This window comes from Pimephales promelas, chromosome 8, assembly GCF_988280905.1.
Source record: "Pimephales promelas chromosome 8, fPimPro1.hap1.1, whole genome shotgun sequence".
Lineage (NCBI taxonomy): Eukaryota > Metazoa > Chordata > Actinopteri > Cypriniformes > Leuciscidae > Pimephales > Pimephales promelas.
Window position 1 is genome coordinate 6,228,157 of NC_142776.1, and position 22,356 is coordinate 6,250,512.

At 36.5% G+C, this 22,356-nt stretch overlaps 1 protein-coding gene across 4 annotated transcripts; it reads right to left on the minus strand.

The window, feature by feature from the left end:
• Window positions 1-596: 596 nt before the first annotated feature.
• rgl3a (ral guanine nucleotide dissociation stimulator-like 3a) lies at window positions 597-22,112 on the minus strand. Of its 4 annotated transcripts, none has more exons than XM_089133797.1 (18): window positions 21,420-22,112; window positions 21,075-21,281; window positions 15,910-16,199; window positions 13,732-13,776; window positions 12,431-12,600; window positions 12,192-12,346; window positions 11,862-12,110; window positions 10,585-10,688; window positions 10,385-10,469; window positions 9,040-9,117; window positions 8,090-8,176; window positions 7,947-7,979; window positions 7,713-7,834; window positions 7,451-7,546; window positions 6,785-6,914; window positions 4,649-4,921; window positions 2,854-2,968; window positions 597-1,961 (listed from the first exon to the last, which is right to left on the minus strand). In XM_089133797.1, the coding sequence occupies exons 2-18, from the start codon at window positions 21,243-21,245 to the stop codon at window positions 1,813-1,815; spliced, it is 2,352 nt and encodes a 783-aa protein (XP_088989923.1). In that variant the 5' UTR covers window positions 21,246-21,281; window positions 21,420-22,112; the 3' UTR covers window positions 597-1,812. The 4 variants fall into 4 exon arrangements, with proteins under 4 accessions (XP_088989923.1, XP_088989922.1, XP_088989924.1 ...); XM_089133796.1 differs by having other exon boundaries at window positions 6,779-6,914; XM_089133798.1 differs by lacking the exon at window positions 9,040-9,117 and having other exon boundaries at window positions 6,779-6,914.
• Between the last annotated feature and the right edge of the window lie 244 nt (window positions 22,113-22,356).

A 22,356-nucleotide genomic window follows, 5' to 3' on the forward strand; every position in this document is an offset into this window, starting at 1 on the left:
CATAACGGCCTTCTAATGTGACAGATCTGACCACTTCTGTCCCTTTCTATTAGAAGCTGCTCTAGTACTGCTATGTGTGTTGTTTTAAATACAGCATCAGATTAGCAGTAAACTTTGCCACTCCCTACTGAAAAAATAAATAATTAAATAGCTAAAACCACCCTAAAATGCTTGGGTTGTTTTAGAGGGGTTTTGGCCAGCTTTTTTTTTTTTTTTTTTGTAACAGGCCATTCTGGGAGACCAGCTAATACCAACCAACCAGCCCAGAATGGTTTTAGCTGTGTTTTTTTTCCCCAGCAAGGACTGCGACAGGTTTATATTTTTATAATTCGATTAATAATTAATACATTTCCATTCAGAATTTCAAGTTTCTTTATTCAGAGAATTCAAGTTTGAATTTCTCAAATTTCACATTTAGATAGAATTAGATATAGGCCTGTTAGTTGTAAGATAGTTATAAGACCTAATTTGAAATTTTACATAAAAAAAAAAAACATGACAAAAGATATTGACCGGAACTTATGGAATGATCATAAATAGAAGCAATTGTATGAATGTATTATTTTAAATAATAAAATAAAACACACAACAAAATGCCAAATTATTTTTTTAATTACACAAAGACAGACACACATTTCAGTCAGGAATTGTGGCTTTCTGTGCAAACAGCAAATGTGCGCTTTTAATGCTGATTCAGACCCTCTTCCATTTGGCAAAAAACACTTACAGTTTTCCAAGAGACAACAGCTGCACCACCATTCAGGCAGCAAACTATTCCACACAGACCAAGCACTTACTTTTCACAGACTTCAGCAACTAACTTACTTTAACTTTCACAAAACACATACAAAGTCAATGAGATTCATCTAGTGCACCCAGTGCTCTTCAGTTCTCCAAAATGCATTTGCTCAGAAAGTCACAAGATATCCAATATGGACGAGTAACTTCATTTGACACTACTAGAAAAACAACTTTTAAAAAAAAAAAGAAAGAAGAAAAGTATTTCTAAAAGTGATAATGAAGTGCGAGCATCCTTCATTAGGATAAAGATCAGGCACAAATGCCACAAATCATACAAACATCTTCCATTATTACAAGTCTTAAAAATAGTTTAAAAAGTTTTTGAAACAGTTGATGGGTTTGAGATTATTGCACATCAAAAACAACTAAAAACAAGTGCAGAAAGGAAACAAAAATAGATTAATGTGCACATATAAAAGTTAAATTAAACACTCTAAAACTGAAATGCATGAAAACATTTAAATATTGCAATTAAAATAATGTGATCTTTATTAAAATTATATTAAAATATATTATCTTAACATAGTCACTTAGAAAAAAATGACCTAAATCACTTTATGCATCTTTCTATTCAGCTTTAACCTACCACTGAATATTAGCTACATTAAAGCTTGTATTTGTAGGTTGTATTTAAAACAAATGTGTTCATCCACCTACATATAGATGTTTCCTCCCATTTCAAAGCAAAAATCTTTGAATAAACTGGCAGCTTTTTATTGCAACTTCCCTGGGTCTTCCTTCCTTCAGTTTTAACGGGTTAAAAATGTTGTAGAATTCTACGGTTTTCTTGTTATTAGTCAATGACACATTATTGAGTGAGATATTATCATAACTTGAGTGCTTCAAAACTCAATTCTGCATCCTTCAGTCTGTTTTACAATTTATCTGAGCATTCTTCAGCAGTTGTCCACATCAGCTCTTTGTTTGCTATTTTGTGAGTGTGGTTATGTAGTCTCTGTTCACCGTTCACAGTTTCATGTATTACACCACCATGTTGTGTTGTCATTCACGTTACTTGCTTCCCTTCGGCACAGCTCCAGGACTCCAGGATGAACCAGGCACTCTGCTGACATTTTTGTAAAGCTGACGAAGCACAAAGTCATAGTTGGCAGTGGTGCACATGGCATAGAACACGTTGGCTTTGTCTGGGATCAGCAACTCTAATAAAAAATAAAAATAAAAAAAACATATGTAAATGTTATTGAGTGCTTAATAAATATAACAGAAGAATTGCTAACATTTAAACTAAAATTAATGGGATAGTTCACCCAAAAATGATTATTTTGTCATTAATTACTCACCCTCATGTCATTCCAAACCTGTAAGAGTTTCATTCGATATTTTTGATGAAATCTAAAGGGAGATTTCTGTCCCTCTGTTGACAGCTACACAACCATCACCTTGACTCTTCAAAAGAGATCGTAAAACTAATCCGTATGAATTGAGCAGTTTAGCCGAAATTTTCTCAAGAGATTTAATCGCCCAATGATGAAAAGTTTAAATTTAGGATTTTATTCACATATAAACAGCCAACATACACAGAAGCTCAACCGAACCTGTTTGACACACGAGATCAAACTTCTAGCGGAAGCTCAAAGGTGCTGTGTAACACGAGAATGAACCGCATTGGTTCTCGCATGTCATGTTTGAGCTTCCGTTTACCTCAACTGATGTATGAGTTGATGAATATGTGAATAAAAGCCTAAATTCAATCTGTTCAACATATAAAGCGATCAAATCTGTCCAGAAAAATTTGGACCAAACCACTCGATTCATATAAATGAGTTTTATCTCTTTATGAAGGGACAGAAATCGCTCAGATTTCATTCAAAAGATTTGGACATTTGTGTTTCGAAAATTACCGATTGTCTTATGGGTTTTGGAACGACAGGTGATTGAGTTATTAATGACAGAATTAGATTTTTTAGGTGAACTAACCCTGTTAAAAATAACAGCTATTTTAAAATATTAATAGATACTGTAATGATATAGAAATAATACTAAAATACTTGAATGTTCTTTCAAGGTCATACATAGAATCAAGCAGCTCACCTTTGTCACTCGAAAGAATTTGTGTGAGACTAAAATCCTGGCAGTTCATCTCCTCCAAGTTGTGTTTCTCCAGTGCTCTCTGAATCACCTGAGCTGTCTTGTCCTGACTGGTTATCTAAAGATAAAGAGATGATTCAGTTTCAAGACTTTAGAAATCACTGGCCCTGACAACTGAGTAAAAAGAGCATTAACAGACATCTTGCTAAAAGAACTGTAAAATGAAAAAAAAAAGAGACCAAAACTGTAAAATAAAGACCAAAAGAAGACAGCAGAATTCTAGGACCATGAGCCAGCAACTGTTAAAGCAGCATTATGTTACTTTGAAATTTTGCTCTCGGGGTCCCCCTACAGTTGGGAAACAGTATTGTCTTCTACTATTGTCGTAAAATCTGCCATGGTTACACTAGGGCAGTGTTTCCCAACCCTGTTCCTGGTGGCACACCAACACTGCGTGTTTTCTTTGTCTCCCTCATCAAACACACCCGATTCAACCCATCAGCTCATTAACCCACCTGATTATGAGCTGATGGGTTGAATCAGGTGTTTTTTGATAAGGGAGACAAAGAATACACGCAGTGTTGGTGTGCCGCCAGGAACAGGGTTGGGAAACACTGCACTAGGGAATGCACGCGTGCATTTGTTGACAAGCGATACCCCCGAACTCTGCAGAAGGAAGGAGTTCTCACATATTGGGCAGACTGAAATGTCTTCATCCCAGGTGCATTGGCATATATTTCAGCATGTCTTATGAATATAGTTTCATGGGCTTTATTTATTTTTTTTCAAACGTCAAAAGATCGTGTAGCTCACGTTTACAAGCCAGCGTCTTTATAATAACGTTAACCTATTGGCTACTGTTTTACATAATGGATATGCTAATTCAATTCAATGTTTGTTGGTAGATAATAGCCATATCGTTAATATTATAATATCAAGCTACCGTAGATGAATCTGCAAATTTGAAAAATCGATTTGCATTATAGCCTTAGTCAAGACACTTTCACCAAAAAAATAAGTAAAAAACATGACTATCAGCCTGCAGACATTGGATAGTTATCCTGACCGATTATTTTGTTCGTCTAATCATGTATTATTTACTTGCAAGAATGTAGCCCCTACCAAACTCAGTAATCAGTATACTTTCACGCCTCGAGCTGGCACGAGCTGCCTGCCCCGGCTCTACGGGGATGCTTGAGTGTGTTAAGTGCCCTCAAAAGAAAGCAATTGTTTCTGACGCACTTCACATTTGCTAGGCGGGGGAAGATTGACGCACCGGACCAGAGTCGGGGGACTTAGTTGCGTTTTTGTGGAGTAGTATTACGAATTAATTTTTTTTAAATAGTATTAGTATAAAAAAAAAATCACTTGTTCGCTCATTTTTGCGTTCCCTATGGATGAGTGGCGCCAGCGAGCTAACGCTGGACCAATATTGATCCTCGTCCAGCCTTTTATTTTGCCACTCTCCCTTTTTCTCTTTCTACTGTCCTCCGACAAACCTTTGGCTTCTTGGTTACTTGCTGCTTCAGCCATGACAACATACAGAGGTTAAAAAATAAATAAAAAAACGCTAGTTGGGCTCTCGCGTCGGAATTTGAGGAAGTGGCGTATGCCGTGAAGCAGTCGAATTTTGTAGTTCTTTTTGTGCCAGAGTGCCAGTAAAAGCGATACAAACACTGTCAGGCTATGGCAGACCTGTCATTCAACCTATTGTAAGTCGATGTACCATCTCAAGGGTTTTAATTTTTTTTTATAAATGTTGAAAAAGTTACATAGTGCTGCTTTAAAGCAAACTTACCAAAATACTTTTATAAATGTTTCCACTGTTCCCAAATTCCACGCTGACTCTGATAATACAAGTATCGGCAACTTGCTTGTTGTACATTGGATGAAGGGCAGCGTGCAGCTGGAGAGAAGGAGAGGATGACGAAGATGATGAAGAGGTTGCAGATGAAGAAGGCGAGGGGCTGTCAGACAGATCTGCCTGTAGGGATCTTCGAAAGGAGGTGGGCGGAGTCACAGAGATGGTGGGTGTGTCTAATGAGATGTCGTGACAGGATACAGACTGTGACTGTGAATGAAGGGATGGAGAAAGACTATTTACCCCAACACATCTAATTATCAATGAGAACAGGTCTGTTAGGATCACAGCACAGGGTTTTCAGATAGTAATAGTTCACCCCAAAATGAAAATGATCCCATTTACTCACCCTCAAGCCATCCTAGGTGTACTGTATATGACTTCCTTCTTTCAGACGAACACAACCAGAGTTATATTAAATAATATCCTGGCCTCTTCCCAGCTTTGTAATGGCACTTACTAGTGTCTGAGTTTTTAAAGCAGGTAGGTTAATAAATGTCTTTTTACAAAGCGATGGGTTTTTGTCAGAAACTTACCCATATTTAAAACTTTATATACTGTAATCACTGGCTCGTATGGATTACTTTTATGATGGATGGATGCGCTTTTTGGAGCTTCAAAAACTCAGACACTATTCAGTGCCATTATAAAGCTGTGAAGAGCCCAGAATATTATTTAATATACTGTAACTATGATTGTGTTCGGCTGAAAGACGGAAACCATACACACCTTTTTAATTAAGATAAATTATCCCTTTAAAGCGGTCAATGGAGGGTCAGAAAGCTATCAGATTTCATTTGTTTTTACGAAGATGAACGAAAGTCTTATAGGTATGGAATGAGAGTGACAAATGATGACAGAATTTAATTTTTGGGTGAACTATCCCTTAAGTGGCACAAGTGACGATATGAGGTGCATCAGAAAGCCTAATCATTCAGATGAATCTGACTTTTAATCTGGGTGTTTAGTAACACAGATTGCAAGCGATAAATATTTCAGTAATTTATGTAAAACTTCACAGGCTGGCAGTGTTGTTATCTAATACACTGTGTTAGATAACAACCTCACTACAGCTCTTTGTTGATAGTGCAAACATGAATTATATGACTGCAAGGTTAAGGCGAAACAAATCAGTCACAAACACCTTAATGGGTTTTCAAACCCAAAGGCTACAGTATAAACAAATGGTCAAATAGGTTTCGTGTTTATATTAGGCCTGTCAGATTCACGACTAGGGATTTAGTTTAATTAATTATAAATAAATAAATAATGCAATAAAAAAAGAAAACACATAATTATATCCCCTGACCCACATCCACCGAAAGACACTGAAAACACAACAGACGTCATGCAACAGCTAAAGACATCCGTCTGACGCATGTGTACATCAGTGTGATTTTAGTTTTATTAATATAATACTGTAGTACTTATTTTGTATTTTGAATTTTATTTTTATATTTTCAGTTTTCTTTTGCCAATCCTGTTTTGTATGGAAGCTTGTATGTGCCACAGTACAACAAAATAAAAATAAAAAAAGATAATTGCGACTTTTTTTCTTGCAATCCTAAGTTTATAACTCACAATTAACCTTTTATCCCTCACAACTGCAAGTTTATAACTCACAATTTTGACTTTTTTCCGCTTCAGTATTAGTTTTATTAATTTTACTACTTTATTATTATTACTTATTTTTTTTGTTTGTTTATATTTTTTCACATTTTACATTTCATTTACATAGTTTTTCATCAAATATTTATATTTTATTTTAGCTTCATTTCAATGACCCAAAACAATTTTTGTTTGAATACTCTGGTGTACAAACACATACACAAAAATAGTCATCTACAAAAGCATCAATATCCGGTCACATTTTGTCAATTCAGTGCTTTTATCCGCCGCAAAAACGTAATTTCTCAACAAATATATATGCCATTGTGTGCTACTGATTAATACAAAATGTAATTATTTTGATTTAACCTTTTTAATCGATTGATAGCCTAAGCTTATATTAAAGGAATAAAATATTGTAGCAACTACATGCATGTTTTTTTTAATGCTTGTTGTTACCCGTACTTTGTATCCAAGAGGTGAGAGGTTGGGGCTGCTGAGATCTTCCATCTCTGAGCCACTGGAGCCAGAGGATGATACACTGATCTGATCCGCAAGAGTTTTCTTTGAGACGTTCTCACTGCCAGACAGCAATCTGCAGTGAGCAGAAGAGAAACACATCACATAAAACAAGCAAGTTAGCAAAATGTCTAATTACTTTCCGAGTCTGAGTCTAAAGGCCCCTATATACTTCATGCAAAATCGAAGAATGAACTGGTATGACATTTCTTCTGTTTACAGTACAAACTGAAGTTATAATTCAAATTGAAAGTGGCACTGACATTGTTTTGTTCATGTTTAATGCTGTAAAGCTATCAAATGCTATATAAAGAGCTGGTGCAAATATATCCACATCCTTATGATCAGATGCTTTCTTAACTGCCGTATACTGTCATTTTTGTTGTGTTTATTTTGTTATTAAAAACATCACATATTTATATATTCATCTAAATTGTCAGTGTCAACATTGTGGGTGGCAATGGGATGTTCGCTTACAGTATATTGCTGCAAAGGTACTTCAAACTTCCATTTACTCCTGGGCGAAAAACTTCAGTATGCCATCAGTATATTGGGGTCTTGAGTCCATAAAATGGAAACCGATGCTTTGAAACTGTGAATAACAACACTCACGAGGTCAGTTTCTTGGAGATGAGCCGGTGGCTCCAGTGGTTGGGAGAGCCTGGACAGGGGTCAACTGGTGGCTCCAGCTCTCTTGACAACTCATAACTGATGAGAAAGAAAGACTGTTGACTATTGATATGTAAATATCTGAGATGCTGAGATGAAGTACTCTGCCTTAACAAAGTCATTTCTTTTTAATCTAAACCAACATTCTTAGCAAGGAAATGATCGCACTGAGAATGATCATCAGAATGTGCAAGCGGCGCCTCACCTCTTCTGTTCAGTAAGGGGCATGCAGCTGTTGATCCAGGAAATGATATGAGGATGTGATTGTAGAGTGTACTGAGCACATGAAGCCTGCAGCTGCCGGATCTGAGACAGAATCTCAAACTCCTGAATACAGAAAGGAATGGAGACACAGAACGCCATGCGTGAACGCTAGCTCTGGACCAAAACCTAGTGAGCTTCTTTTCACTAAAACAATATTTAAGACAATTGTACTCACTTTTCTACGCTTCTCAAAGTTGATGAGACCTCCCTGTGAGCACAAAGAGGAGAGTTATCTTTAAAACAAAAAAACTTCAGAGTGGGAACTGAAATTGAAAACACTGTCTGTGACATGAATTAAGGTCAAAAAACAATTCTCACCTGTACATTATCACTTAGTGCCGTGTCCAACATGGTGAGAACTGTCAGATAAGTGCCCAGGTACGGCACCTCACCGTTGGGGGGGTTCTGTCAGACAAAAATACACTATTAAATAGTCTCTTATGATCACCAAGGCTGCATTTATTTGATTAAAAACATTATAGTAATATTGTGAAATATTTTCTATTTTAATATTTAATTCCTGTGATGGCAAGCTGACTTTTCAGCAACATTACTGCAGTCTTCAGTGTCACATGATCCTTCAGAAATCATTCTAATATGCTGATTTTGTGCAACAAACATTTCTTATTGACATCAATGTTGTAAAAATATTTTTTTCAGAATTCTGTAATGAAGAAAACATTCATTTAAAATAGAATTTTTGTAACAATTTAAAAGTCTTTACAGTCACTTTTGGTCAATTTAATGCATCCTTGCTAAATAAAAAAATATTAATTTCTTTAAAAAAAAAGAAAATCTTACTGACACCACACTTTTGAATGGTACTGTATACTATATTTAAACATGAATCCACAAACTGTTTTCAATTAAATTTTCCTCTTAAATGCACACACATCTTTTCAAGTATACGTCATCAAGTATAAATATCTTACTTAGATGAACACACCATTGATGAACCTTTACTAATGATAAACTTTACTCCATCATACTGTGTCGGCTGACATTATGGTAATACCCTTTTGAGTGTTTTAATTAATGAGCTGGCAGATTCACATTTAGACACATTTTCATTTTGAAGATTAAATTACTTGAATCAAATTATCTGGTGCAGAAGCATACATCCAAAACAGGGTAGTTTTACAACTACAGTTTGCAACATCAGCTTAATGATCTTTTAAAAGCAAGTTGTGCCAGTGACCTTAAATAAGACAAATGCACAACATTCAGCAGGGCCTTGTTATTCTTAAAGCGACTCTAGTGAATCTTACCGTGTGCTTTGATGTAGGACTAAGTCTGGGAGACTTTGGTGCAGAGTGAGTGTCTACCTCTGCTGACTGGTTTTCTTCCTAAATCAATCACAAATAAATAGATAAGGGGACATTTGGTATTGGAAATGCAAACAGCCCGAAACTCTGATTTAGATAAGCATAACCGAGCATAAGATGCACTTAAAAAAACATTTACATAAATCACTTTACAAGGCACACAAAGCCAATATCCCACACCCGAAGAGATGCCACAATTCAAGATTAAGCCCATTTACAGAACATGATAAAGATTAAGGTTAAAGAGAAGTGGGGCAGACTACTACGAGCCACCACCATAGTTAACAACAATTAATGTTTTGTTTGTTATACATTAAACACAGCAGAACATTGTGGGATGTTTTGCCTCCTTAATGGTATCTTTGCCTACAGCATGATTCTGCATTTTTTTAACCTCATCTTCCTCCAGCCCCTATTGATTTAGTCTTTGCATGCAAGCTAGAGTGAAAGGGGCTGTGGAAAATATTAAATGTTGCTAGGTAGCATCTTTTAAGATAGTAAAAAGGGCATAAAAGCAGCCATGCTGAGATCACTTCATAATCTTATCAGAGATTCAACAGTGCTATCAGCTCTTACTCATAATGTTAAATCATTAGAGGCACCTGTTTGCACATTGAAGTCCAAAGTGTTAGATATTGATGAAATTTTTTTTTTTGGGACAGTTATTAATATTTTTATTCACTAAGGACTAAGTAAATTAATCAAAAGCGACAGTAAACACATTTATAATTTTACACAAGATTTCTATTTCAAATGAATGCTTTTCTTTTGTTCTTTCTATTAAATCACTGATAATAGTAAGAAGTTTTTCTTGAGCAGCAAATCAGCACATTAGAATGATTTCTGAGGGGATAATACAACACATTCTCATCCCAAGACGTCATCTAACTGATGCTTTTGACCATACGTCAACATCCGACGTTTTAGGGCACCCTTTAACGTCAGTTAGATGATGCTATCCTAGGGCGTCATCTAACTGACGCTTTACCTTTAGGCGTCACTTAGATGTCGGATGTTGACGTATGGTCAAAAGCGTCAGTTAGATGACGTCTTGGGATGAGAACGGGCTGGATAATAAGACACTTAGGTCTCGAGTAATGATGCTGAAAAATCAGCTTTGCTTCACTGGAGTAAATTACATTATAAAATAGCAAACTAAAATATATATTTTTTAAACATAATAAAAATTTCATACCGAGCCCAAATGTTTTAATGGAAGTGTACGTCAAACTTTTTACAAGATTAGGGTAGACAACAGATTTAAAACAGGCAAACCTGTGAAACGTACCTCTACAAGGATCTCTCGATTGATCAGCACACAGTTCTCGTCGGGAAAGGTGTCGCACAGCTGATCAAAGGCAGTCATATTCTCCCTGAAATTGCACATTTTATGGATATACATTTACTACTATGTATTAAGCAAACTGTGTGCTTAACATTTCACAACAGGTTTAATGGCTGTTTCAGGATGTCAGGATCAGAAAGCACCTGCTGATTGCCGCCCATGTTTTCTTTAGCCGGTAGACAGCGTTAGACTGAAGAGCAGATAAGATGGCTCTTAGAGAGGAGAAGTTTCTCAACTGACGGCACTCCTGTCATAGAAGAACAAATCAGCTTAAAGAAGATATATTAACTTAACAAATACACTGGATCAAACAAGCACCAAGACAAAATGATAAAATTATCTTTAAATGCCTGTGCCATTAAAATTCAAGTCAACAGTTCAATTATTCTTGCTCTGCAAGATTCTCTTCAAACTGTAGCTCTGTCACGACAGTAACTTTAGCAGAGTGTTCAACTCAATTCACATTTATTTGTATTACTGTATCCAATTTTTTTTTCAATTCATTTTTAAGTGTATGAGTGTCTCCTCCTAATGCCGATCATAGTGCTCTTTGTGAAAACTGTGCAAAAAAAAAAAAAAACCATAATGATTTGCACTCCGATACATTTCAGAATGCAATCATGCATTTAAACATAATTGCTTTTTCATAGTTTTCACATGATGTCACACCCTTATAGGAACACCCACCTAGAGGGCAAATGAGGGTTTTCCTCCATTCCTCCTGCCAGTTATTTTTACCAGCTTTTAACCAAATACTAATGTAGTGAGACAGTGATATTAAAAAAAACAAATTCAATATGAACCTTATTGATTATGCATACTATGTACAAGCAAGCAGATGAACCCAGAATATAAATGCAACAGTTTCCCCTTAAGCGTTTTTACACAGAGAACCATTATAAAGAAGATGCCAGGCTCATCTGCATATACTATGCATCATCAATAAGGTGTAAACAGAATTTGATCTTATAATATCACAGTTTTAGTACATTTACACACTTTAAGGCCTGGTGTCACAGACAGGGCTTAGATTAAGCCAGGATTAGGACATTTAAGTAGCTTTTATAAACATGCCTTAGAAAAAAAACACTACTGCAATCAAACACTAAGTGCATCTTGAGACAAAACAATGGCACTGACATATTCATAAGATATGCAAGGTGTTTTCAGTTAAAACAGCTCAAAAATGCATTTTAGCCTAGGATTAGGTTTAAACCCTGTGTGTGAAAATAGGGGTAAGTGTTTTTCCGCTGTTTCCAGTGCCCAAAACTTGCATTTGATCACGTTTTTGTTTTTCTTCTTTTGAAAGGTGATCTTAATATTTGTGGCATGAAACAAATGGAAAATTTGCGAGCCTGTTCTGCAGTTTAATGGATGTTTTGCTCTACAGATCTAAAGATGTTTTGAGCCTAATACACACCTGAGCCACAGAGATCCACTTCTCAATAATCGTTGCCCTGTGTGTAGGGCTGCTACGAGCGCAGGATGGGGAGCCGGGAGAGGATGTGGCAGAAGGGCACAGCAGAGAGGTGATAACGCAGTTAGTGACGGCATTGAACTGGGCAATGGTGGCACGGACCGTGGGCGCTAGATTCCGGTTCTCTTTCTTGTCCCTTTGAGACCAAATGCAGCCGAGGCAGTGAAACGGAACCACTTTGACAAAGAGTTCCTGAGAAAGAAATGGAAATAGATGAGTAAAAGTAGGCCACAAATAAAAAACTAGCCTCAGTGTGAAAAACTAGACACCTACAGCATCTAATATTGTGAGCTGCTCAGCTATGTCTTGAGCTGGGAAGGCCAGTACATCCCCCATCTCTTCTGTGTCCCGTCTGTCCATGGTGTGTTTAGTTTCTGGACTCTCTAGGGCTGCAGCACTGGCTTCTACTGATGTACCCATGTGCTTGTCTGTTGATCCATAAGAAGTTATTTAGCACTGATTTTTGGGGTGTATGTGCATAAAAGCTAAATTAGCCATATTTCAAGGCTTGCCTTCAGTCTGAAATTTTCTGAGAAGAGCATCGGCTTGATTAACCAGACGTCTGAAACAAAGGCGATGACGCAGATGAACACAGAGCAGCCGGAGAGCCTGTTGATCCGGAGAGTCCCGAAGGTCCTCGTGATATTCGTCTAACCACAGCCGGATCAGACAGGGCAGAGAACTACATACACACACGCTTTGTTAGCACCTTATTGTTTCATACCAATTATTGAAGCTTATGGATTTAGGGTTAACCCAGATGAAAAACCAGTTTCAAAACTTTAATTCAAAGGTAATTATAAAACAATATTACATGGCTCTCTGAAATGCTTGATTCTGGTTAGTCACGGTATTCTGAGGTCAGAGATTCCTCCATAATTGCTGTTGAAATGCTGTATAATCACGATCGCTCGTACGGGTAATTGAGGCTGGCTCTTTTTTCATGTTTCTCGTATCACACCTCGGACACTTTCTCTCTTAGCCTGGTTAAAACCAGACCATTCTCAGTTGTAACTGAGTTATGGTCTGGCAAAGCATCATAGACAAATCATTTCCAGAGGGGTGTCACCAATGGACGTCGGGGATAGACCTAAAACCAATCAGAGCGATGAAGGAGATGACGTATGCAGAAACATCTCCGAGTGTTGTTCTTTGCTTGTTTTTTAACAAAAAGGAAACGTTCAAATTGCATAAAACAGACGCGATAGCTGATTCGAACGAGTGATGTTCGACGGCGGCATCCATTTATGTAATGTAGGCTACAAAATCCCAGCGTCATCGTGTAAATCCCGCCCCAACGTTTCTGATTGGTGCCTCGATTTCGACGGATTGGAAATGGGCTTGAATGAGCTCTTTGCCAGACTAACTTTCAGAGCAAATCTAAATTTGCTGGAAGTTGTTTGGGTTTTCCCAGGCTAGTTTTCTCTAGTTAGATTTTAAAACGGTTTCTTCTCAAATCAATATTATGTGGCAAGTAGTCATGTAACAAGCGTGATAATTTACATCCACCCGGTTGTTATTACAAAATAAACCCTTCAGGGAAGATCACAGTGTCAAGGTTTACATCAGGGGTGTCCAAACTTGGTCCTGGAGGACCACAGTCCTGCACAGTTTAGCTCCAACACACGGTGTTAGTATGCCAAGTAAGACCTTGATTAGCTGGTTCAGGTGTGTTTAACTGGGGTTGGAGCTGAATTCATCAGGACAGTGGCCCTGCATGAGTAGGATTGAACACCACTGCCTATTTGACCACAGAATATAACAAACTGATCAGAATCAAGACTACCAGGACGTTTCTGGAGATTCACCTTACCTCCTGACAGAGACACTGTTGTCCAGATTGGCGACCATGTCCTCTCTACAGAGACAAATAAATAAGTCCAAAGTTTATAATCAAAACATTCCTAAAACCCTTCAAAGACGCTTAAGGATTCTGAACATTGCAACAATTTCTGTTCATGGTTTTAACACAAATGTGTCACAAGTGCTCTTTCAAGGCCTAATGCCTTTATTTATGCTTCAACAGAAGACAAAGAGTACTCGATGTTCAACAAAAGAGCTTCTGACGCCTCTGACTAGTCAAGTGAAACCTGTTCTACAATGTGAGGTGTTCTCCTCCATTCCACTGGATCACTGATATGTATGGTGTGACTATCATACTGCCACAGTCATCATGTGTCTCATGGGAAACACTTAGCCTCTCACAATGAAATTGGAAATTTGGGCTTCCCTCTTCATTTGAATGTTCACGGTCACTGAGCCCTACGTAAGCAGAGTAAATATCATATTTAAATACCGTACATGAGAGATAGCCTTGTCAAAACTGACTTGATGTCATTGATAAGGTGGAAGCTGGCAGGTTCAGTATTAATTAGTTTTAATTATGTCTAAAAAAGTGCGTTTTAGATAAAACCACGCAATTATTATAATATAAGGCTTATTCCTTAGTAGAAATTGAATTATAAGTTATGATTTAAATTATTAAATCATAGAGAGCCCCTAAAGAAACAAGTTTATCAAAGGTGATGATAAAAATATGAGTTGGGGGAGATCTATTTTTAATGATCTCTAACGGAAAATGCAAAAACAATTGCATTTGCCTACAAAATGGTTGCCTTTCCGGGAGAAACTTTACGTTTTGTAGCAAATGCATTTGAATATAGTTTTTCTTCCCACCTTAATCTAGAATGCAAAGTGAAATGAGGGTTCATAATGTCAATTTGGGTAGAAAAACTTTTTTTTTTTTTTAAATACACTATCGTTTAATAGTTTGGTATCAGATGGTTGTGAAAAAAGTATTTTATGCCTACCAATGCTGCATTTGTTTGATCAAAAATACAGGAAAAACAGTAATGTTATGAAATTGTGCAGTGCCATATGATCCTTCAGAAATCTATGGAAGCTTGTTTCCACCACTGAATAAAAAATAAAAAATAAATAAATAATTGCGAGATATGAAGTCAGAATTGTGAGAAATAAAGTCGCAATTGCGAGATATAATAAAGTCAGAATTTTGTGATATAAAGTCACAATTCTAAAAAAAAGGGAGTTTGCGAAAAATGGCGACTTTTTATCTCACAATTCTGACATCAAATTCTGAGAACTTTTTCCCCATCAGAATAGTTTAAATCTCATAATTCTGACTTTATAACTCATAATTCTTCTGACTTTATATCACGCAATTGCGACTTTATATCACACAATTCTGACTTTATATCACGCAATTCTGACTTTATATCACACAATTCTGACTTTATACCACGCAATTCTGACTTTATACCACGCAATTGCGACTTTATATCATGCAATTCTGACTTTGTTTCTCGCAATTCTGACTTTATCCCACGCAATAGCGACTTTATATCATGCAAATCTGACTTAATATCTCGCAATTCTGACTTTATAACACGCAATTGCGACTTTATATCACACAATTCTGACTTTATATCACGCAATTCTGACTTTATATCACGCAATTCTGACTTTATATCTCGAAATTCTGACTTTATATCTCGCAATTGCAACTTTATATCACGCAATTCTGACTTTATATCTCACAATTCTGACTTTATATCTCACAATCCTGACTTTACATCTCGCAATTTTGAGAACTAAAGTCAGAATTGTGAGAAAAAAAGTCAGAATTGTGAGATGAAAAGTCGCATTTACCTTTTTTATTTTTCATTCTATGGCGGAAACAAGCCTCCATAGAAATAATTCAAATATGTTGATTTGCGGCTTATAAAACATTTTTTATTAACGTTGTAAACAGTCATGCTGCTTAATATTTTCTAGGTATTTTTTTACTCTGATGAACAGAAAGTTTAAAAAAAATCTCCTCACTATCACTTTATCAATTTGATGAATCTTTGCTGAATGAAAGCATTAACTTAAAAAAAAATCGTATTGACGCTAAAATTTTGAACGGTAGTGTTAATGTTAGCTTAATGCCCCTGACCACTAAACTCTTACATTGAAAGTCTGTGCTCACCTTTGAAACAGGAGTTCTATGAGAGTATTTGTGCAGGTAAAGGCTCTGTAGGTGGAAAGGAAGATTTGCGTGTAATCTGGGTCAGGGCACTCTGGGTTCACCAATTCTGTGACAAGACGCTCCAGAGTGGCTGCTTTAAGCCTGCGGACCTTCAGCGTGCGGTACTGCATGAAGCCAAAGGCAGAATCGTTCTCAGCGGCGTCAGCTGAGGGTTGGATGGGTTCTCGGTGAAGAGTGACCCCGTAGACGGCCCCGTCTTCCACCTCCTCTCCCCACTCCTGCACTGGGTCCTGGAAAACAGATCATCAGGATAAACTAAATGAATGTTGAATTTGCAGCAGACTAATGGAAAAAAAATATGCACACATTGTAAAACTTGATATGATGCCAATTGCATTGCTATTTAACAAAGACAGAGCCATCATAAAATTCTATGCTGAAACCGCAGCATGTCATGAGATTTTAGAAGAAAAGAAACAAAAAGCAGAACTGTAGTGGACTTGTCCTGTTTCTGCAGTAAAATACAATGAAATGTAGGTCTTCAAATGAAAAAACAAACAAAAACAATGTATACAAAGCATTGACCTAACATTTCATGTGTCTAGGAGGAAATATACAAAACAGTTTATGGAAAAAACAGGCAAATTGTTATCCAAATTACAAGTCAGGAAGAGTGACTACACATTATCTTCACTGGCTTGAGAAGACAATACATTGTATATTGCATTTATGTTCTCAGCAGATGCTTTCTCAACAAAATATGTAAAACACAGATTATGCTATAATCAAATCCACCAAACATTTTTACGGTAACAGTAACACCACTGTTGAACGATGTCCACAAAAGAAGCCATTTTAATTTTTTAGGGAAAGAGGAGAAATCATTGTGGAAAACCTAGTTGATACCAAAAATACTCAAACAAAAATTACTTACAAAAATCCTCCCTGGTGGTAAAATGAAACCACGGTTATTTGCAAAGCAAAAACCATCCCTGAATGAAAAACAGCTGTGGGCGAATAAAAAACAAAACATATGGGGCTTAAACAAAGACAGACTGTGTGACACACTGGAGTAATTAAGTCCAGTGTTTTCTCTTTCAGAACAAGAAGGGTTGTTGTTGGGCTGATTGTTGACTGATTCAGATGTGACCAGCATTAGATGAACTCATAACAACTCACTTGAGAACATATTTGCATAATGGTGTCTTCGGTCACTGATTCTTGAGACACAGGACACGAACATTTACTCATTGAAATCAATAACAGATTGTACTAAAATATTCTTAAAGTCTATTCGATTTCCTTTTTGATTTATCAAAATAATGACATTAGCTGTAAAACCACATGTAACCACATTAATTTAATTGTACACAAAATAATAGACAACCATTCAGAAGTGTGAGTTCAGTAAAAAAAAATTATATTTTTACTTTGCATTAAAATTTCAAAAGTCACAGTAAAGACATTTATGTTACAAAACTTTTCTATTTTAAAAAATTCTGTTCTTTTGAAGTTTCTATTAATCACAGAATTGTGATTTTTTATCACAGTTTACAGAAAATTAACATTAATAATAAATATAAATGTTTCTCGAGCATCAAATCAGACGCTGATGCTGAGAATTCAGCTTTGACATCACATAAATAAATGACATTTTAAAATATATTAAAATAGAAAACAGTTATTAAAATGATTATTTCACCATATTACAGTTTTACTGTACATACTTGAAAAATGACTGATCCCAAACTTTTGAACATAATGTAGGCTATATGAACTTTAAGAGAAACAAAAATTCTATTTGTAACAAAAACACTTCTACTATGACCTGACAGAAGGAGGTGAATCTTAAAAATACACCTTTTGTGTTTTTTTCATACATTAGTTCAATAAGGGGGCATAAAAAATTGTTACCTAATTTCTTTAAGTAATTAAAAAAATATATTATTAAAATGTATATATTTAGATTATTTTCATCATTTAAGTGGGTCTTTAATAGCAACATCAGAAAAACAAATCTGTATTTAATATATGTGTGACATGGAAAATAAGTAAGCTGTCACAAGCCAAGTGGTGAACATAAAAAATATTGATTTTCACTTCAATATTGTTTTGTTCTACATTTCTTTGTGGCAATAGCTCTATCAATATCTCAGAATATACATAATGTACAAAAACCACACATTTGGAAAAGGTTGTGCTTCCAAGTAACCCAAGGGCAGTCTGTCTAACTATTCCTCTAACCAACACATGAATTGTTGTGAAAATCACAAGTGCATTGTTCCCAGAAACTGCAGTCAAGCAAAACAGAGAGCTTTTTTACAAGGCAAAGTCCGTGTCTCCTTTTAAACTGTGCCATGGAACAAAACACAGGGGATGATGGGAGAGGGAAAGCTGAAACTGTTAAACAGAACACATGCAACACATCTTCAATCTACATGTGGGTCTGACTGAGAACAAACACAATATCTGTTCTATTGTGAGACTCCTGAGGGAAACTTGACCTGCACCACACCCTCCCCTGAGCCCTCATTATGTCGACAGCTGATTAATCGCTTTCCTAAAGCCAATATCGCATCTAATTGTAAAACCACTTAGTTTTGGTCAGTGACAAGATAAAGAAGTGATATGTCCAGAAAGAAAGAACCGGAAATACAGCATCTACAGCATTCAAGTGAGGAGAAAAACCCGACTGACTCAACTCCGCGCGACACACTGTCCAACAACACGCGTTTCCCAGTCTGATGCTGAAAGTTATTTCTCTTTAGTCATTCCAGTTTCTTAAAATCACATTCAACAGACTTATTGTCCTCAATAAAATAGCGTAACTGAATAAAGTGGCTTACCATTGTGAACTCCCATTTCCCCATGGTCTCTGTTCTTCAGCCGTACGATCAAGCAGTGTAAGCGGTCGCACTTTCCATTAGCGCAGCAAAAACTTTGGAAACTTTATTCCTTGGTCAGCTGGTGTTAAAGTTGACTGTCATGGTGTCTATAAGAGCTGCAGGGAATGAATAACTTTGCGAAGTTCGGTTTAAGTTAATCAAAAACTCCAGTGAAGTGAAGATAGTCAACTTACTGTTAATTTCATAACGACTACATTTATCATCAATTAAAAATATGCTTTCTGAAGTCTGTGACCCAAGAAAAGGATTATCATTATTATTATTATTATGTTGGAGTTTTGTTTTTTAGCTGTCTAAATAGCACACTGCACATGTACAGTGCTTTAAAGTGCAGTGGGTTGGTCTCTCTACGTAGATAAATGCGTCTATATGACGTGTACTTCATACTTCACCATAGTATGAAGATCATCGAATCATACTATGGTGAAGGCTTGACTTATGAATATTAATTAGGTTGTGTGTCCAGTCCCATCAGTTTACCAAGCAAAATTGCATAGCTAATTTAATAGTTAAAGAAGGATTTATAATTTCAAGTGTCTATTTCAGAGAGTTTTTGGAGAATTTTGGGCAAAACAAAAAGACAGAGATTTTGGGGAATCAAACTAAATGTATTCAAAGTTACAAGTAGCAACTATCTATACATGAATTTAAACATAAAAATACTTATTTTTATTTTTCCCTTTGTAATTTAAAGAGGGGCCCAAAAGTCTGAGAACAAGAGAAAATCCTATGTAATTCCTTTTACGTCATGTGTCATTGTTTATGTCAAGGTTTAACTTTAATCTAAAATCTCAAAGTTGTCCTGATCAACTGGCAAATACCGAATCCCGTTTTATCCAGGAATAGTACAAATGACTCAGACAACACTATGCAGATCCTTAGATGAATGAGGGTGAACATCTTATAAGATACCCTTTAACAAACCCCATACACACAATGAGACAATGAGCAAATTGTTGGTTTCTGGGTACAGTGAGTTCATTAATGTCTGTCTGTTCCCTCTGACGTAGATCTGTGAATGTGCGGTGTCCTACAAAAAGCCCACCCCATATACAACACAACAATGGGTGACACACACACTATACTGAACTCTTATTGACAGACCACAATCATGCTAAAAGTATTTATGCATATCCACCAACAATACATTAATAAGACAGAAGTCACATGCTGATGTGTGCTGATTCACACACTCCAACAAACAGATCATTACATAATTTTAAATACATTTTTATTTATTTAAATATTTTGTTTTACCATCCAATTCCATGGTGCAAAACAGTCTGAACACCAGGTTAAATAGCTAACAAACACGAAAAAAAGCTTATATGCCACCATTGCTAAAATACTTTTCATTTCTGACATGCTTAGTAAGATTCTGGTCGGGGTAATAACTTTTAGTTTGCGTGTTGGTGATGGATTGTCAACTGCTGGTATTTTCAAGTACACTGTATTGAAAGACACTTTGTTCGGACAGCATGTGCTAAGGATGTCAAAGCCAGTTTAATTTTAACCTATGATCCATGTTGTTTACTACAGTCGACTGATCATGTAAATAATTTCTAACCATTCAGGATTGAGATGCTACACCTAAAACCACGTTGACCCTTACCCATAATTCTGACTGCTCTCAATATTTAAATGTTTACAGCAACATTTATTTAATCAAAATAAGTTATTGTGAAATATTATTACAATTTGAAATACATGTTTTCTATTTGAGTATATTTTAAAATGTAATTTATTCTTTTGAATGCAAAGATTCATTTTTACTCTTTAGTGTCACATGATCCTTCAGAAATCATTCTAATATGCTGATTCGTTGCTGAAGAAACATTTCTTATTATGATCATTGTTGGAAAAAAGTTGTGCTGCTTAATATTTGCATGGAAAACCTGGTAATTCTTTGATGAATATAAAAAAGCGTACATTTTTTACATTATAAATGTCATTACTTTGACATAATAAATTGCATTCTCGCATAATAAAGGCATTAATGTCTTGTAAAATTGTACTGACCCCAAAGTTTTGAATGGTTGTGTAACATTCAACAAAAGTGAAGCTGACAACAATTTTTCATATCGACAAATATTCATCAAAGAGTTAGAAGGGATGGATATACAGTTGCCTGCTTTACACTTGTTCTGTCCTATAGCTCATTGCTAGCCAGCTTTGGATATTTATACAGCAGCAGTTTCTCCGATAAAAGCATGCACTAAAAGCAAATGCAATTGTCAATGGATCACCATCAGCACTGACCTCACAGTGTTCCTCAAGGTCCAAAAGATGGAAGCTCCTGAGCCAAACACCAGGCTCCTCATCCATCTGCACATCCACATGATGCCCAGTCTGGCACAGCAGATGCCTCATTCGTCCCAGTCGTGCCCGCAGACCCTTCTCTCCCCCAGACACCACCAGAGACGACCTCATCCTCCACCAGAATCACAAGCCAACTTCCTCCAAGAGCTGCAGACACATGTCAGGCATATAATCCAACTTTAACATCCATAGTATGGAGCTTCTACTTGCTGGACTGTGGAACAATCATGGAATAAATCGTTATTTTAAAGTTTATTCACATGAAACACAGGATGAGCTACTCACAGTGGAAGCTGCTCCTTATCCAATGTCTGTTTGGGGTAGATCAGCTCCTAAAAATCCATGTTTGCACTCTGATAAAACCAGGGGATGGGATATGCCGTGACCTCCCAGAAAGATCCCTCATGAACTGACGCAGAGACCTGAACACTAATGTTTGCTGCACAAGTGACTACTGAGGAGGTTGTCTAAACTCTAGTAACCCAGCAATTCTCATCCATCCATCTCTGATTCTCTCAGTGCTGACTAACATGAACACACTCAAACAATAATCTAATTGTCTGCACAGACTAATGGGCTGTCAGCTTGGTTTGTTCCACTCAGTGCATCCTTTTCATTGACACAATCTCTCCCTTTTCTGACAATCTTTCATTTGCGATAACAGTACAGTTCAGTGTTCTTGTGTGTATTCTGTAGTAACTGTGAAGTAAATAAAGTATTGAAAGTGCACAATGTGAAGCATATAAAATGTAAACTAATTTTTTAAGGCAGAGGAGACACCAACAAAGGGAGAAGTATGACTCCAAAAGAAAAAGTGGCCACATGTGCTGTGCTCTGCTCTATTAATATCACAACATGTTAGGTGTTTCTATTAAATCTTGAAGATGAGTCTCTGAACGACACTTAATTATGATTTACATAAAATTGTCTTACGACTCGAAGAGGAAACCGTGCATCCCATTAAATGGCGTTCCAGATACCTGCAGATTTCACCGTGTAAACAAAGAAACAGGCCTCCTTTTTCCGAATTACAAGCCATACCACCTACTCTTTTAACGTATTTTTGAACAGCAAGCGCGTGTCCAATGAGCAAAATTCATTTTTGTCTTTACATTTTTGGCGTGGAAACAATAAATATTTGACGCTCACGAGGAGTAACGTTATCGTGCGGTTGGCGCGCCGCGTGGACTTGAATCTCGCACGGTTGCCAGACTACATTAAT